This window comes from Hippocampus guttulatus, chromosome 1, assembly GCF_054856545.1.
Source record: "Hippocampus guttulatus isolate MCC_2025c chromosome 1, RoL_Hgut_1.0, whole genome shotgun sequence".
Taxonomy (NCBI): Eukaryota; Metazoa; Chordata; class Actinopteri; order Syngnathiformes; family Syngnathidae; genus Hippocampus; species Hippocampus guttulatus.
This window is the reverse complement of record NC_141261.1, coordinates 12,981,517-12,998,410: the sequence shown is the minus strand read 5'-3', so window position 1 is coordinate 12,998,410 and position 16,894 is coordinate 12,981,517. Positions and strand designations below refer to the sequence as shown.

Below are 16,894 nucleotides of genomic sequence, written 5' to 3'. Positions count from 1 at the left end.
CTACTTAGTGGCATTACTGTGTTCAGAGTTGTATTCCTGCGTTACTTTTTTCACCAACTCCAAATCATTTGGAGTTGGTTTTTTTCACCAACTCCAATCATTTGGAGTTGGTGAAAAAAAACCCCGGAGATTTTCAGAATCCGTATGATTTGTGCGATACGGCCATATACGTAAGATTCACCACAAAATCCGTATGAACTATGGCTAAACCGTATGAATTGACAGGTATGCTTGGATGTGTTCAGTACATCCATAAGAGTTGACAACCACACCCAGCCTCACACTGTGTGTAAAGTACACGTACAGGTATTGGTGTTGGGAAAAAAGAAAGCACCGATTCAACTTCTCTTCTGAAGTCGAAGAGAATCCGTGTAGAAGAGGATACAGACTTCCTTTGGTGTTTCTGCAACCCATCAGGAGTCACCACAGAGAGAGGAAGGAAGAAAGAAAGTAAAAAGAGTAGGCACGAGGGTCCTAGTCGTATAAATTCAACGAAAACAAAATTGTTTGAGAAAATAAAAACAATAAACAAATCACCAACAGGGTGTTCATTATGGCAATTCAAAGCGACTGTGCTTTACGCCTGCTTGATGGCTTTTTTTTTTTTTTTCAGATCTTATCTTGTCACAGTATTTCATTTTAAACTGATGTTAGCCCCGCAGGGTGTAACCCCACGGGACAAAAGTGCTGAGGAGAAAATCTGAAGTCGTCAGGTGCCCTCGAATAGACGCATTGTAGCACGGCCCTGCTGTAATTTAAAGAACACTGTGGAATCTTGCAAGTGTTTATTGAAAAAAATTATGTCCGCTGAACTCATCACAGCCAGCTTCCCGAATTGAGTTCAGCGGTTTCGGGAGATCACCAAGCTCAAGGTTATTGTCAATCTAGCCAATATTTGATTTATTTATGATCATTTTTTAAAACCTCAAAAACTAAAACAGCCCAAATGAAAAATTAACTGAACACAAACAAACGACAGCCTACATATTTCCCCCCAGAATTTTCAGGGGGGTGGTTGGCCAACTTGATATAGGTTACTTTGACACACTCAAGTGGGATTTATTCTCTTCATGGACTATCACTCGCTAATTCGATGGTGTCCAAACTATGGCACATGGGTCATTTATAGCCTCTCCAGTTTTTTTGTGCTCAGTGCAAGTGCTGATAATTTCTCGTTGAATATATAGGGTTGCCGGACACACCCAAATCCTGAAAAATCCCCCAAAAGAAAAAAGCCCCTATTTGCTTTATCACCTTAAACAAACACTGCCATGCAACCATTTTTTTAAGTGACTGTAATATATTAGCAATAAATCACAGACGGTGTCGTGGTTTACTCGCCTGACTTGAGTGAGGGCAGCTCGGTATCGGTTCCCACTTGGTGACGATGTGGATGTGGGTGTGAATGGTTGTTCGTCCCCATAGGTGCCCTGCGACTGACTGACAACCAGTTCAGGGTGTAGTCGGCCTTCGGCCCAAAGTCACCTGGGACAGGCTGCAGCAAGCCCACACCTTGCGATCCTATATAGGATAAGGGGCGTTGAAAATGGAAAGATGGATGGATATTACCACTATGTAACTGCTTGATGGCTTGGTTTTGGCGTGTTTAATAATATGACGTTTTCAATGTGGCCTTTTGCACCAATCAATTTTTCTGTATGTGACCTTTTGAGGAGCAAGTATAGAAACCGCTGATAACATGCTTTAAAAACAGTCGTTGTTATTCCAGTATCTTCCTGGATTTTTCTTTTGTTTTTCTTTTTTCAGCACCGCTTGGCTTACTGTTCCTGTTCTCCCTGTTCCTATTTTCTATTTGCCACTTCCCTTCCTTACCAGGTAGCACTGCAATTAATGCAGTTGTTGTGAGGTTTTTTTTTTAGCTGACTGTATAATTTGCTTTTAAAAAATACATTTATTATAGTATATGCATTTCCAAAAAACTGATATTTTTGACCAGGAACACAAATCCCAAAAAACTATTTCTGATCAAAATATTTCCAAATGCATTTGTGTTCCAATGCCATGTGTAAACAAAGTCCAAAAACCTAATGACAAATGGATTGCATTTACTGCATTGAGGCCAATGTCTGTATTTTTGCAGTATTTTTGTTTGTTTTGGGAATGAAAATGAAAAAAAAAATGAATATGAGCCAAGGCTATTTGAGTTTTGATTTCCAGGTCGTTACATGGAAACAACTTGTGACTGCCTCCACTGTGTTTCTTTAGCTTTCCCAAACACATTAACCTCTTAAAATCTTTGGCAAAGGTTAATTTTATCCTTGTAAGCTATGTATAGGGCAATTCATAAGTCAGTCAAATGTTCCAGTACTTTTTCCTCAAGAAAAATGGGTGGGTTTGAACGAAAAGCCCTAAGTATCACCACTTTAGTGGTACTTCGAAATTTTAGTTCTGTATAAATATCCCTGGACATATAAACTGAAATTCTGAGCTTGATTCATTTTAAATTCCTTTCATTTTCCTTTTTTTAAATAGATAATTGGCCTCACTGTTCCAATACTTTTGGAGAGGAGTGATCACTATTTGTGCTGCAGTATGAAGTCGAATACACAGAAGTAATTGGCAGCAAGCTGCGACAAGCTACATTATTCATTCGAAGCGATGTAATAAATTGGGCCTCCTTTGGCTTCTGCAATGTCGTTCTGCTGAAAGGAAGGATCTTTTCAACTCAATCCGGATTTGTAGAAAGATAAAAAATAAGTGGGGTCGTTTGATTTGTTGCAATTTAGCATTCTTGAAAACAGGAGTTTAACTGTGGACGATACATACCATATCCATTTTGACAGAGGTGGTCAAAGATTAGTTTGCCAGGAACATGATTTTGCCTCAGTGGAATTTTCACAAGATGGCTCAAGATGTGCCCCATGCCAATTTTACATTTGCAACAAAAACAGGTTTTGATATTTGGTTTCATTCTATTGTACAGTATTGTATTGTATAATAGTAATAAATAAAGCTGAGATCAACTGTCGTGATTCTAAATTCATGGTAATATTAAAATAATTTCTACATGATGATAAAACGACAATGTATGTAATTTTCTAAAGACTACGTTTATTTAGGTAATTGTGCTCCCTGCTGTTACATTTCAGGGTTGCATTGAGTGGCATGAAGTGGTTAATGTTCATTAAGAGTTACATCAGTTCGAGGTGAAACGGTATGTGGCCTTGACTAATGTGTGTTTTATGTTGTTATGCACGTAGTTCTGTTGTACATTGTGTAATTGTCATATTTTTGTCATCATTTCTCGCCCAAAAATGTTGTTCATCAGCGATGGACGTGTGGACAATGAAGACTGTTGAACATTGGTCGACTCGTCAAGTCTTTCTAAACAAGGAAGAAAACTTTTATGAGCAGTTACACTGATTACTTCGGGGATTTCGCCTATCGCGGGTTTATTTTGGAACGAAACTTCTGCGAGGGTTCACTTAAACGGTGAATTGTTTGAAAGGCAAAGAAACCAATAATAACAATTAAAATGTACCGTTTATAAATCGTGCCAGGTTGCCAATGGCTTCCCATCCTTTGCTGCGGAGCCTTGAAACACGGACACTCAAACAAGCTAAAGAGAGGGGCGTGGTTTCCGATTGATAGCAAACAGGGATTACCCGTGATACAAACCTTGTCCTTGCCCATTTTTCTCTTTCCATTTTACGTACGTGGACGTTTTACTTGAAAAAAACGAGACGGACCAATGGATAAAAAGGCTTCTCATTGATACAGGTAAAACACCGAGTACACTTGGCGAAATATGGAGATTTATTTAATATAGGGATTCTACATGGACAGACAGTCATTTAAAGGGCACTAATCTTCCTTCGGAGGAAATGTAATCTGATTTGGAACTGAGATTTACTGCACTGCTAAACTGGCATGTTGGAATGAACTTTCTACATCATCCCATGGTAGACGACATTCACTTCCATTCTGATAATTAGCTGTACTATTCATCATTATGGATGGAATTCTTATTATAAGACTGAATATCACATTCACGAATTAAATTATGTTCGTTGAAAACATGTACGGTGTGCTCTTTCTGAACGTATTTGCTCTATACATTAGCTTGATTTAGTCTTTGATAATTTAACCAATTACAATTTCTTGACTAATTCTTCACGTGCAAGACAATTAAATGGTTTCATTCCTCAATTCCTAAAGCTCCTAAATATTAGCAAATACAGTTTTATACGATCATTAAACTGCCCCAAAAAACCCTGTTGGGAGGTCAATTATTTTTAAATCACTGGGTAGGTCCAGATTTGGAGATCCTGCAGTGCGAGATGCAGGCCATTGTCCAAAAGTACAAAATCATGATTAGTTTTATTCAAGATTATGGGGAAAAAAACTACATTTTTTGATTGTTGACCATACTAGACGGATAAATTCTTAATGCCCCCTATTCCTTTTCCAAATGTTTTTATTTTTTGCTATATTTGGTACTTTAACATTTCTTTTCTCTTTAGGATAGCAGTGATGGGCTAAAAGTAGTAGAAAGATTTTTGCAAGACAACCATCTGAACCTGACCGACTTTACTGAAGAATATTTGACTCCAAATGTTTTGACGGATGCACTGAAACCTGGCGGGATGGAGAACAAAATCAAGAGGCCTTATGTGCCCGAGGTGAACTTTTTGCGTTAATACAATTATCTTACTGAGTTAAATAACTGCATAGACATTTTTTTTTCATTTGCGTTACCCTCAATGGTTTTTGCCTTATTGCCACTTGACCTTTATCTTTTGGCCATTGAACAATTACACTGTCAAAGAGGAGATTCAGTCGTACACCACAATTCTTACCGAATGTGCTTTGCAGGCCACCGTACGGCTATTGGTCAATTACAACAAGAACCAGAAGACTGTGTTGAGAGTGAACCCCCAGTTGCCCCTTGAGATGCTCCTTCCGTTGGTGTGCGACAAGTGCGACTTCAGACTTGAGACAACTGTCCTTCTGAGGGACCGTCAGTCCAAAGAGTCGCTGGACATTGCCAAGACTTTAAATGAGCATGGACTAAGGGAGGTGTTTGCTCGGGACACCGCTGACAAAAATCCCTTGCTCAATCATTATCAGGCCTGTACATATGAAGGAGGTAAGCCAGAAGAGACTTCTAAAGAATGTATTCAGGGACACAAGTCTGGGTCTTTTTGTTGCGAACTTCATATGGTTGCACAGAAATGACGATGTGGTTTTTTTTTACTATTTGCGGCAAGGCTTAGTCCCAAGTCGGATACATGAATTAGAATTTTTCAAACTGAGAACGTTTGATAGAAATATGACAACGTCTGTGAAGTTTCTCGTTTGCTGAAGATGTTTCACCTTGAAGAAATTTGACCTTTGGGAAGGTCATCTCACCGCTTACAGTACGAGCGCCTTGGCATCAATGTGCGTTCTCACAACTCGCACTTTTTCTTGTTTTGTGTGTCCATAGTCACTCGCGGTGCTATTCATCATATGGATCTGTCCGCGGAGAAAAGGAACCAGAAGGAGAACAGAGTGTTTCTCAGCTTGTGCAGAAGGCTGAAGAAAAAAGCGGAAATTGTATGTTGGAGAATTGTGTCCCTTGTGAAACAAACATTCACAGTAAATCCCTTGTGGCTGTGAAATTTCGGCCAATTTATTTTGCGAATGCCGAGTAAAGCATTTGCGCTGTTATACCATCCATCCATCCATTTTTGATCCGCTTATCCTCGGGAGGGTCGCGGGGCGTGCTGTAGCCTATCCCAGCTATCTTCGGGCAGTAGGCGAACCGGTTGCCAGCCAATCGCAGGGCACATATAGACGAACATCCATCCGTGCTCACACCCACACCGAGGGCTGCCAATTTAGAGTGTTCCATTAAACTGCCATGCACGTTTTTGGAATGTGGGAGGAAATCAGGGTACCCAGACAAAACCCACACAGGCACGGGGAGAACATACAAACTCCACACAGGAAGGCTGGAGTCGGGATCGAACCCTGCACCTCTGTACTATAAGGTCAACGAACTAACCAGTCGCCCGCCGGGCCGCCCGCTTTTATACCACCTAACAAAATACATGCAGTCATGTGCTGGTGATCGGGCACGACTGTTTTATTTTTGGAATGACTGCATCAAACGTCTTTCAAAACTAATGTGGGAACATATTTATATTTCCCTCCAGAAAGAAATGATAGTGAATTCTTCTTCTGGTGTTACCAAACAAAAGTCTGCTGATGTGAAGCAGCAGGATATTTCTTATTCAAACACCCTGGCGGGACTTCCACGCCAAAAGAGACGAGCTCCACTTCCCCCCATGGGTGTGTCCCGGAGTGTTCCCAACAACCTCAGCAATTTCAGCAGCTTGCAGGTCTGTGGTAGGCCGGTGGCATAAACGCAACACAAAATGAATGTCCTGAGGGTTAAAACATGGCTCCTCCACAGAGATCAACTGCATCGGACATAAGGAGGGCCAAAAGGAATGCCCCGCCTCCTCCCTGTGGCAACAAGCTGCAGGAAGTGCAATCAGACATTGCCGCTAAAGGTAACATGACATCCGGTGTTGAAGTTCACATTTTAGCAATAGTGATATCATGTCGTATGTTTGGGTGGATGGATAAAATGAAGAATCCAATTGAACTGCTTGACTTTGGTATCAGTAGTAAGACTCTTACGTACTTAAGTACCGTATTTTCCACACTAAAAGGCGCACTGGATTCTGAGATGCACCTTCAATGAATGGCGTATTTTGTATTTTTTTTTCATATATCGGGCATTATAAGACGCGATCTACAATGCATCCACTAGATGGCGCTACACTCAAAGAAACGCCAACAGAACGATCAGATGTCTGTAAAACGTATTTAATAAAGCAGCGACACAGTTCACTTAACCAACAGCAAGTTATAACATTGACTCGTTAACGTTGAACTCTCTTGCCGCTGCTCTATTTCCGTGTTCAACTGTGAAACCGATCGCCTTAAGTTTGAACTCTGCGTTGTCAGCATGTCTCTAGCAAGGAGCCATGTTGGGGTCAAAATATTACCATAATGACCATACACAAGGCACATCGGATTTTAAGGCGCGCTGAGAGCTTTTGAGGAAATGAAAGGCTTATAAGTGAGCCTTCTAGTGCGGAAAATACAGGAGTGTAATTCACAAATATTTGTTTACTGTCTATTACACAAAACCCATCTGGATGTGTACTGGCAAAATGAAAACAAAATTAGCCTTTTATGCCATCAGAAGCAACATGACCCAAAGCTGTGCTGAGATCATCAACTGACTAAAAAACAAAACAAAACAACCCAGTTAAATTAGCTACTCATGACAGTTGACAAATTAGAGATTTCCTGCATGTTGTTTTTTTTCCCTTTCTTCAGATTTCGCTGAAAAGAATTGAACATAAAGCCGGTGTGTTTTAGACTGACAAACATCATTCTTGAAGACGACAACATCTCTCGTGGCAATCGGCAGCGAATGGCATCTCTCTTCATTCTGGATCTCTTGCTAGCATCAAAGTGATGCTAGCAAGAGATCAAGAACAATCCGCAATGTAGGAGCGTTGCTTTGTCCGTCACCACGCACCTCCAATGGATTTGTCTTTTCGGTGACGAAGACCCACCCCGTGGAACCCCCTTTGTCTATCGACAAACAGGTTTCATCGCATGCACTGAAAATACAGAGGGGGAAAGTAGACGTACCGGTGCTCATTTCAGACTTTGGATGCTCAGGTTCTAAAATATTGCAACCTGTAATTGTCCTCACCAACGCCCAGTCTCTGTTTAAAATAAAACGGAATAGCATTTAGCATATCATGTTGGCTACTTAGTACTTGGTATCCATTGCAGCCCTCTCGTTATGGAGCAGGAACCTTCATTAGGTTTGTTCTGGGAGTTCAGATGAGGTAATGTTGTTGGAGCTCTGTCAACCGTGGGCTTGGGAAGACTACTTTGTGCTTCACGGCTATAAACTTGACTTAATCGTGACTGAAACGTGCTTTTAATTTCATGCCATATGGTTTGCATTTGACTGATGCCCTAAGAAATTGTTTTAAGCGCTATCTGTAACTACACGTGGAACATAGCTCAGTCATTTTGTGCATTCATTCTAATTTATGTCAACTTGTTTTAACATAGTACGTCAATCTGATCACAAATACCGTATTTGGCGGGATGGAACTCGAATATTAACAACAAACCATCATTCTTCCAACCATGATCACCTTTTTGTGACACATCCATCGGTGCACAACGTACACATTTTATTTGAGCTACACACAGTCAAAGCGAAACTAATCTGCATTCAAATATGTCCCTTGATATGATATCGGTCAGTTGTGATGCCCTCTTGCGACCCCCGGGCAGCTTTGGCACGAATGTTGGTGCAGCGGGACGCCGTCTGGCGACAGTGGAAAGGGGGAAATTTTTGTCTTACGAATGGGGTTGCATTTTACATGTTGACAGATGAGCTGAGCACAAATGCTATTAGCCCTCATTTGTTCGTACCAAAGAGTAGTTACGCGTCAATTTCAACTATTGAGTTTTCCGTGTGAAACCTGAGAGGAAGACGAGGACTGGACTTATGTCTGCGGTCTTTCATGTGTTTCAACCATGTTGAACCGAGTATCGCAATGAGCATTTTATGTTGAGAATCCGCGTCAGTCACGCCCGCTGCAAGTGAAAAATCCAGTTCTGATAATCTTCCAGGCAGGTGCACGAGACGTGCAGGGTCTCCACCAGCTCTCCTGAAACAAAACAGTTATATTGAATACGGCACATGCATCTTTGTGCGTTGAACAAATGATCGCGACGTTTACCGTACGTACCTTGCAGCTCAAACTCAAGTCGTCCGGGCAGAGCCGATTTCTCGGTCGCTCTGACACCTCGACGAGGCAGCCTGCCCTTTTTTTTTGGGGGGGAGGATAACAGCATGTATTAATATTTATAAATGTTATTGTGATTGCACTGAAAATATCAACACCCGTTATTAAACTAAAACGAAACTAAAGTTCCAGACTGGCATTCATCTGAGTGTATTTTGCATCGATATACTTTTGAGAACATCTGCTTTCATGATGCGCGTGCTCCTACTCGGACCGATATTTCGGAAACAAGTCCTCGGAAGGAGTCTGACTTGGCCGTCGATAACGGCAGCTTGTCTTTGACAATACCTGGTATGTGATATTGAGTTGCTTATTGTCCACTGACAGCAGCAGGATGTCTTGAGGGAAGAGAATCATGAGTCTTTCTTGGAGGCCCTGGAACAACAAAAGGCAATTTCAAGGTAACATGTCTCGCAAAGTCATAGCTGATGTCCTAAGTAGATTGGTGCCTTCAAGTTCCAACATTAAGATCTGGACTGAAAGAGCTGCGCAAAAATTAATCGATTGAGGACTCCAAGGTTTTTGGACGTGGCTAATGGAGGCATGTACTGTTGTACAAATCTGTCTTGTCTTTTCTTGCTTCACGCCGTATGGAGTTCTGCTTCTTTGTCTTATTTTTACGTTTCCGGTGGGTAGGACAAAAAAAAAATTGTACAATTGTAAAATTACTAAAGTCGATCCAATTAAAGTGAGATCATCATCACTGAAAGAATCGCGGTTGACCGTAGAAGTGCCGCGATCATGCTGTTGAGGTCATCCAAGTCAGCCGTTTGTCCTGACATTACAGGCCAGATTATGATGATACCTGTCTGTGCGTGTTGATGATATGGACCACCGAGACGTATCCTGGCGGGCCCATGTGTTGTATAGGCGAACCCTCCCACTCCCATATAGGAGCGTGCAGCAAGTATTTCTTCAGCTCCTCTCTTTTCCAGTGCTCATCGCAAGGCAGCTGCAGACGCAACACACAAAGTCCGTTTAGTATTTATGTGTCACGTACAGACATTTCACATTTGTGTAAGATGGTCGCAACTCGATTGGCATTACTAGATAAGAGAGAGCACAGTGGGAAGGGCTCAATGGTTGAGTCCTGGACTTATGTCTGCGGTCTTTCATGTGTTTCATCCATGTGTGTAGCTCCGCAGCATTGGGGCATATGAAGATCTTAGGGTGCACCATTGAACCTGTACAACACAAGGAACGGTACACATTAATGTTCGACTTGATGGGCCCTTTGCATACTTTTTGTGAATCACGGCAATATTAATGGCAACAACAAACAACTACTCTAAATGTATTTTTGCAATCTACCGACAATTCAAAATAAATCAATCGCTTTTTTTTTCTTGAACTAAATCTTGTGTAAAGGCTTTTAGTAGTGCTCAGTGTGTCCATTTTGGGTGATTGGGTTATATTTTTATTTACTGTTGTATAGTTTATGAAGTTGTTAAAATGTAGCTTTTGAGGTAGCGTTTGTGAAGCTAGCAAGTTTGGTTGCACAGTCCCGTGTCGGTAAGAACTTTTACATTTTTATAACTCGATGGTGTTAAATGTGTTTCATTCAAGTCAGCGAGGAAGCGGTCCAACTAAAGTCTTCCAACGTTTGCCAGAGCCATGAAAGACAATGAGGAATTGGTCTGGACTATATTGCACACTTACTGCTTATTTCAAACATGTGTGGTGACTGACAGCTGTCATTGTCCATCGGGATAATGTGAAAGGAAAGACCGGAGAGTGGAAGCATTCCCTGCGAAAATAGTTTTAAAAGTTAGCGAGTACATTTGCAACATATGTAAGGACAAAGACGAATCCTGCGGTACCTCATAAATGAAGTCTTGCTTTGTGTGATCCAAGGAAAGGAGCAGCAGGTGGAAAGAGAATAAAACTAGGAAATGCTCCCGCTTCTCCGGTGTGGGGGGGAAAATGAATATGATGAATAGGACAAAAGGAAGCGGAACACGACACAAATAGAAATACAACGCACACGCTGAGATGACTTGTCGCTTAAGCGTTAGGTCGGGTGATGATAGAGCTTTTGAAAGCTATAGTTTTCCTTTTGAAACATTGCATATTATGCAGACGTGTCAAATCCAGGTCCACAAAGTAAACCTCTGCAAGTTTGGATTCAGCCACAGGCGCTTCTACTCAACCGGTTGGTAAACAAGTCTGCCGGTTGAGTCGAAGCGCTAAAGCCAAACTGTGGCACGGTTAAGATGTTCTGGACGTGGATTTGACACTTCCGATATTTTGTTATGAAGGGGAAGCGAGAAATGGCACCACCTGGTTCTCCTTACCTGTTAAAAAGCCTTTAAAAAATAGAATAAAGCGTTCAGAATTGCAACAAAGATAAACAATGCATCCTCATGGCCAACAGTTTTGAGTGTGCAGTATATTTCACCTTGGAATGTTTGCTGTGCAGACACATGAGGGAAGAGTGGATGATCTCTCCGTACATGTGAGCAGGTCGACCTTCCCAACCTCTGATTGGCTGCTGGGAGAAGATCCTCCGGTGGAGCTCCTCTCTGCTCTTGCCCCACAGCACCCCCTACAGACACAAACACGAAATCACACCACAAATCTTTTGGGGTCTCATTCTGGCCCCGCTGCAGTTTTGAGGTTTTTTTTGTTTGTTTTTTTTACCGAAAGGACCACCTCATAATCTAAAATGCCAAACAAACGGGAATTAAGTTTCCGTTTCAGTATTCCTGGCTAGTTTAAAAGAAAGGATAATTAAATTACAATTAAAAAAATAATAATTCAGTCGTCTGCAGCTAGAATTGCTGCACAAGTAGGGTTGTCAAATCTATATCAATTATATCGGAGGTTTTACTTGGCCCAAAGGTAAGGTTGGGAGGAGTAATTGGCCCAGTATGTTTTATTGAAACGCCAGTCTCCATATGGAGGTATGCAATTCAAAATGGAAAATAAATTAAAAAAAAAAAAAAATGAAAATTACATGACATAAACTGTATTACAAATAATTTTATGGGCCGCAATTGAGTGACGCCAGTTTGAGAACGTTAGCATTAGAGAACTATCTACGGTGCCGAATTATTAAAGATACCATTTCTTTTTCTTTTTTACCGCTATTTCTTTTATTATTTTGACTTTAATATAAACTTGCTTTCTACAAATTTTACTATTGTAATTATGTATAGGTGCGCAGTGAATTGCTACACTGATTTTCAGTCCAAGTATTTCAATGACTTTTTCACTTCCTGTCAACTTTGGAATCACAAAGGAGCGCATGGAAAACAACGACAGTGTGTTTGGAACCTGATCTCGTGGAAGTCGCCTTAAATAACAGCAGTCATATGAGCTGCAAAAGTCTTTGTCACTGCAAACACACCGACGCACGCACACGTACAGCATGATTGCGACGTTGCTCCAGTTGCGGCACTGAAGTGCAGCATGATGGCGGCTGCTTGTCGTCTCGGCTGCTCCTCACCGACAGTTGAAGCCTGCTCTCTCCCAAACTCCACACGCTAACAACAACAACATTTAGAACTGTGAACAAGCCCACTCAATGTGGACAGCAATAATTGGGGAGATGGGGGGTGGGGGGGGGGGGTTGCCAATGGGTCAGTCTTGCGCGTTCAAAACAGACAACTGACGTTCGTGAACCTCCTGCCGACAGACATAATCAGATTATTACCAGACTAGACAGACAGACACTCACACAAATACAAAACGTGCACCTTTTACCCTGCTGAAACGAAACCGCGGCCCGATTCCACGCCACGACGAGAGTCTGAATCTCAGCTCAACGGCACATTGGTAGCTAGCTTGAATTTGGTGATGACAACCACTCAGAAATAAAGGAAAATGTCAAATGCTGAATAAATCCCGCCTCTATCTGGATCCCCCTCAAATGCTCATTCCCAGGGCCCTTTTGCCCCCCCCTCCACAAATTCAACCTGAAATCAGTTAAGTAGGTTTGACACAATCCCGCTAACAAATAAACTTGCAAACTGTAATTACAATTACTTTGTAATGGAGGGAACAAATTGTCGAACGAGGTGGTTATCTTCCTTCCTGTCAATAAAATGATTTTTATTATTATTAAATGTACTTCTTATGGCCTGTCATTGCATTTTATATTTATTTTTTATTTGATTCGATTTAGAATGTTTCATTCTCTTGAAGCCGTTCCACAGTTGTGATCAAATGTCCGCACTGATGTTGCACTGCTTCGTACATAAAATCTAGGATGAGCTTCATGAGAAGTGCAGAGTGACAATGTGATAATTACACACACACACACACACACACGGCCGCAGTTATAGATTAGCCCCTGGTAATCTTTTAGTCTTGGAACAAGAACGGATTTGTCCCCTCGTTGTCAGTTTTGTATTAGCGCGCTCGCTGTGTTGTTGTAATCTCCTAATCACATGAGCGCTTCATCACTGAGCTCCCAAATTGATGTTTCATAAATACGAGACAATGAGCTCACGTTCTACCGAAAGCTGCAAAGCGTTTGAATGTGAGTGGTTTGCCTCGCAAATAGCTGGCATGAATCTTTTGACTCGGAGTGGCCAAAGTCCAATGAACATGAAATACATTTTTTGTGTGTTGGTCTAAATCTCATTTGCGATCAAGTAGCCAACACTTGATTTGTTTTAGTACCCGATGTCATCGAAAAAGAATGCTTTTGAAAAGAGAGCAAGTATTTGGGGAGTGTGGTTTTCGCCGTTTAATAAATAAATAAATAAAAACAATGGGGGGGTAGGAGAGGGGAGCCCTGGCCCGGGTTCCTTCAATTCTTCTCTGCGGCCCCTCGATGGAAGAAGTATGGAGACCCCTGATTTCGCTTCTATGTCAACGCTTACCACTTATACATCAGTTCACACGAGATGATGTTACAGAAGGAGGGCAAAGAAAACCCACCAAGGTTGACAGACACATCACTGAGGGGTGGGGGTGGGGGTGGGGGGGGGGGGACAGATGGTCACATCCTCTGCAGAAAGTGACGGCCCATTCGGCACCGAACATTTCTTTTCATGTCTTGTTCAAGTGTACATCCACATCTTACCCTAAATGGTCCCCAGAGAGTTCCAGGAGCTCGATCTCATCAGGACCCACCTCGTCCACGCCGGTGTGCCTCTGGGTCACGCTGCAGCATCCCATCACGGACAAGGTTTTCGCTTCCTCTCTTGCGCTCGGTCTGTCAGATCCGCCACGACGCCGTGAGCACCATTTCCCCACTGTGTGTTTGCCACACTCCAACCAGGCGCAAACAAACACTAAAAGGGCCTAAAAGAGGATATTGGGCAAATGAGCAGAGGAGGAGGGGCGAGCTGCTAATCTCTAGTTCCCTCTTTTTTTTTTTCCCCACCAGTGCGTACTCTGTTTCCATCCAGGCCGGCAAGTCAATGGTGTTCAGGCGTCTGAAGAGGAATTGAAGAATGAAGAAAAAAATAAACGGTGAAGCACAGTGTGGTTGTTTGTTCCTTCCTGTCAGCTGCCTCACATTTTGGTTTCGTCTCTGACACGGGCGCCTGTTTGAAAAAAAAAAAAAAACAAGACACTTCTGATGCATTCAACCTTCCTTGGAGGCAATGGCTTGTGGCGGATTGTTGTGTTTCCATGCTTCTTCACATTCTGATTTCCAAATGGGATTAATGCAAGATGAGTCAGCAAGAAAGCCGAGATGGTTAGAATTGCAGCAACATTGCGGACAGACTCGGTCAGAACCATCCCCGTTTGTCTGCACGCTCTTGTGTTTGTGTGAAATGACTCACATCATGTGAGCAGAAATATAAGCATTTACAGAAAATGACTATATGGATGCAGTTTAGTGATGCATTCATCCGACTTTGCTGTAAGCAGCATGGATAGCCACCCGCTATACTCAGAGCAGGATGAGCAGCATAAAAAATAAAAAAATTGGATGCCCTTGTGCATAAAACCAAGTCAAGTCAGCTTTTATTGTCAAATATGCTCGATGTGCAACATACAGCACAGATGAAATTTCTTCCCTCTCAACCACAGTGCAACCACAGGAGAGAGAGGAGCCGCTGCGGGTACTCGCGCCGCCATCAACAGAACAGTTAACATAAAATGACAAAATAATACGACATAACACATAAGACACAGACAGTCATGCAATCTTAACTACTTTTTCGGCATCCACTTTGTTGTTTGAAGCAGTTCTAGATGAAAGAGGAGAGACTCAAAGTGTCCTTTCACCAGTGAATCAGAAACGTCGTGCTGAAAATGTGCACATGTCTGCTACAAGCTAAGTTTGAAAGCAAACAAGAAGCTGTAGCGTCCATTGACGAAAAGAGATTGGCTCACATCTCCTGTCCCATGTAAATCCGCTTCAATTCCAAGCGGTGACTCCCAGTTCCACATACGTATCGGCGCTCTGCGCTGAAGCTACCTTTCATCTCATCGGCCGCTCCACAAGCCATCCATCCATCCAGCCGCAGACTATACAACAGGGGGGGACACCCTGAACCGGTTGCCAGCCAATCGCAGGGCACACAGAGACAAACAACCATCCGCACTCACACCTAAGGGACAATTGAGAGTGTTCAATCAGGCCGCCATGCATGCTTTTGGAATGTGGGAGGAAACCGGAGTACCCGAAGAAAAGCCACGCAGGGCAGGGGGGAACATGTAAACTCCACACAGGAAGGCCGGAGCTGGAATTGAACCCGGTACCTCTGCATTGTGAGGTCGACGCGCTATCCACTGGACCACCGGGTCGCATTCTCCCCATCATGAATATCATTATTGTAAAACATAATAAGATGATGCAGCCCTTGACAGAAATGAGCTCAACCAACCTTGCTTTCACCTCAATTAAGAGCACATTGAGTCCGCATTATTCCCTGACTGATAATTGGTCCCTGCGAGCCACCAGACAACAACAGCCGCACTCACTGTGAAGGCGCCCAGTACCCGGTCCCCCCGGTACATCCTTGGCGACCTGAAAGCGGTCGTTAACGTAGGCGGTGAAGCTCTCCATGGACCACACCCTCTCCTCCTTCATGCGGCTGTACAAGGGGTTCTTCTTCTGCATGGCCTGCAGGTAGAGACAGCAGGGGGCGCACGTGCACACATCATCACACCACTTTAGAGAGGAGCAGACTTGTCGATGCCTTTTTGTCTTTTTTGTTTGGAGCTCACACTCAGAGGTTCTACCTGAGAGATTATTGGAGTTGGGATGGTGGTGCGATTCTTACATTAGAGTGTAACTCTTGACTTCTCGTCGTCGTTTTAATTGTGTTTGTGCCTCGGCCCTGCCCTTTGCTTATTCATCGCTATGGCAACAGCATGTTCCTCAAGTGATTTTATCAGGGCCTTATGGGAGGTGAAGTGCATTATTTTTTTTGTACATGAAACCGTCACCTCGGCACCTGTTGTGTTAACACTGCCTCGCAACGGCGATTTTTTTTTTTCCACTGTTTGATTTTGAAGCTTGCTAACCAAACACAAAGCCTGTTCAACCAGCGTTGTGTGCGTGCATTCGAGGATAATAGATATATCGAATCCGTACCCTCCTCCTGAGCAAAGAAAGCCTCTCGCTCTTCCTTCGCATCCATACGGAAGGTTGTCAGAATAAACGCCTTCATTTTCGGCTTCCCGTGTAGCACGACACGAGTTAGCGGTTAGCGCGCCGCAACACCTGTTTTCAACTAACTTTGAGACTAAATCGCACATAAGAAGTACATGACAAGAAAATATTTCAAAGTACAGCATAAAGTGTTAAAGGTATATATCTTACTATTATAAAATAAAAATTGCAGCGTTGAAGGCGTCTTTCAAATGAATTAAAAGTGAAGTGGAGGGAGCTGTGTGGAAATTTGGTCTCACACCACTTGAGTTTGAAGTCCTTCCTGCGCTTGTTGGTTGTCCGCTTCCATCCTGTTCTCTCGCAGTAAGCGCTCACTCTGAAAGAGAGAGGAGCACCAGCACACTCAACCATACAGGGTAGACATGTCGGTCTTAATCGGGTTGTTCTGAATCTGAAAACAATTTTGGGGGGGGGAGGGGGGGACAATAGACCCCATCGATGAATCAGTCAC

At 42.7% G+C, this 16,894-nt stretch overlaps 2 protein-coding genes across 7 annotated transcripts; one reads left to right on the top strand and one right to left on the bottom strand.

Annotated features, from left to right (window-relative positions):
• Positions 1–3,578: 3,578 nt before the first annotated feature.
• LOC147210440 (cordon-bleu protein-like 1) lies at positions 3,579–7,789 on the top strand. Of its 3 annotated transcripts, none has more exons than XM_086110550.1 (7): positions 3,579–3,741; positions 4,485–4,643; positions 4,837–5,110; positions 5,450–5,559; positions 6,162–6,347; positions 6,422–6,521; positions 7,402–7,789. In XM_086110550.1, exons 2-7 carry the CDS (start codon positions 4,608–4,610, stop codon positions 7,404–7,406), a joined length of 711 nt encoding a protein of 236 aa, XP_085966676.1. In that variant the 5' UTR covers positions 3,579–3,741; positions 4,485–4,607; the 3' UTR covers positions 7,407–7,789. The 3 variants fall into 3 exon arrangements, with proteins under 3 accessions (XP_085966676.1, XP_085966667.1, XP_085966686.1); XM_086110541.1 differs by having other exon boundaries at positions 7,360–7,789; XM_086110560.1 differs by lacking the exon at positions 4,485–4,643 and having other exon boundaries at positions 3,615–3,741; positions 7,360–7,789.
• A 408-nt stretch (positions 7,790–8,197) lies between these two features.
• Positions 8,198–15,891, bottom strand: LOC147210439 (rho guanine nucleotide exchange factor 7). 4 transcript variants are annotated; one of them, XM_086110509.1, is made up of 12 exons: positions 15,750–15,891; positions 14,197–14,359; positions 13,894–14,114; positions 12,229–12,346; positions 11,260–11,406; positions 10,682–10,762; positions 10,521–10,608; positions 9,909–10,045; positions 9,667–9,813; positions 9,150–9,236; positions 8,805–8,880; positions 8,198–8,723 (listed from the first exon to the last, which is right to left on the bottom strand). In XM_086110509.1, the coding sequence occupies exons 2-12, from the start codon at positions 14,215–14,217 to the stop codon at positions 8,641–8,643; spliced, it is 1,206 nt and encodes a 401-aa protein (XP_085966635.1). In that variant the 5' UTR covers positions 14,218–14,359; positions 15,750–15,891; the 3' UTR covers positions 8,198–8,640. The 4 variants fall into 4 exon arrangements, with proteins under 4 accessions (XP_085966635.1, XP_085966628.1, XP_085966645.1 ...); XM_086110502.1 differs by having other exon boundaries at positions 10,682–10,769; positions 11,261–11,406; XM_086110519.1 differs by having other exon boundaries at positions 10,682–10,769; positions 11,261–11,406; positions 14,207–14,359.
• Between the last annotated feature and the right edge of the window lie 1,003 nt (positions 15,892–16,894).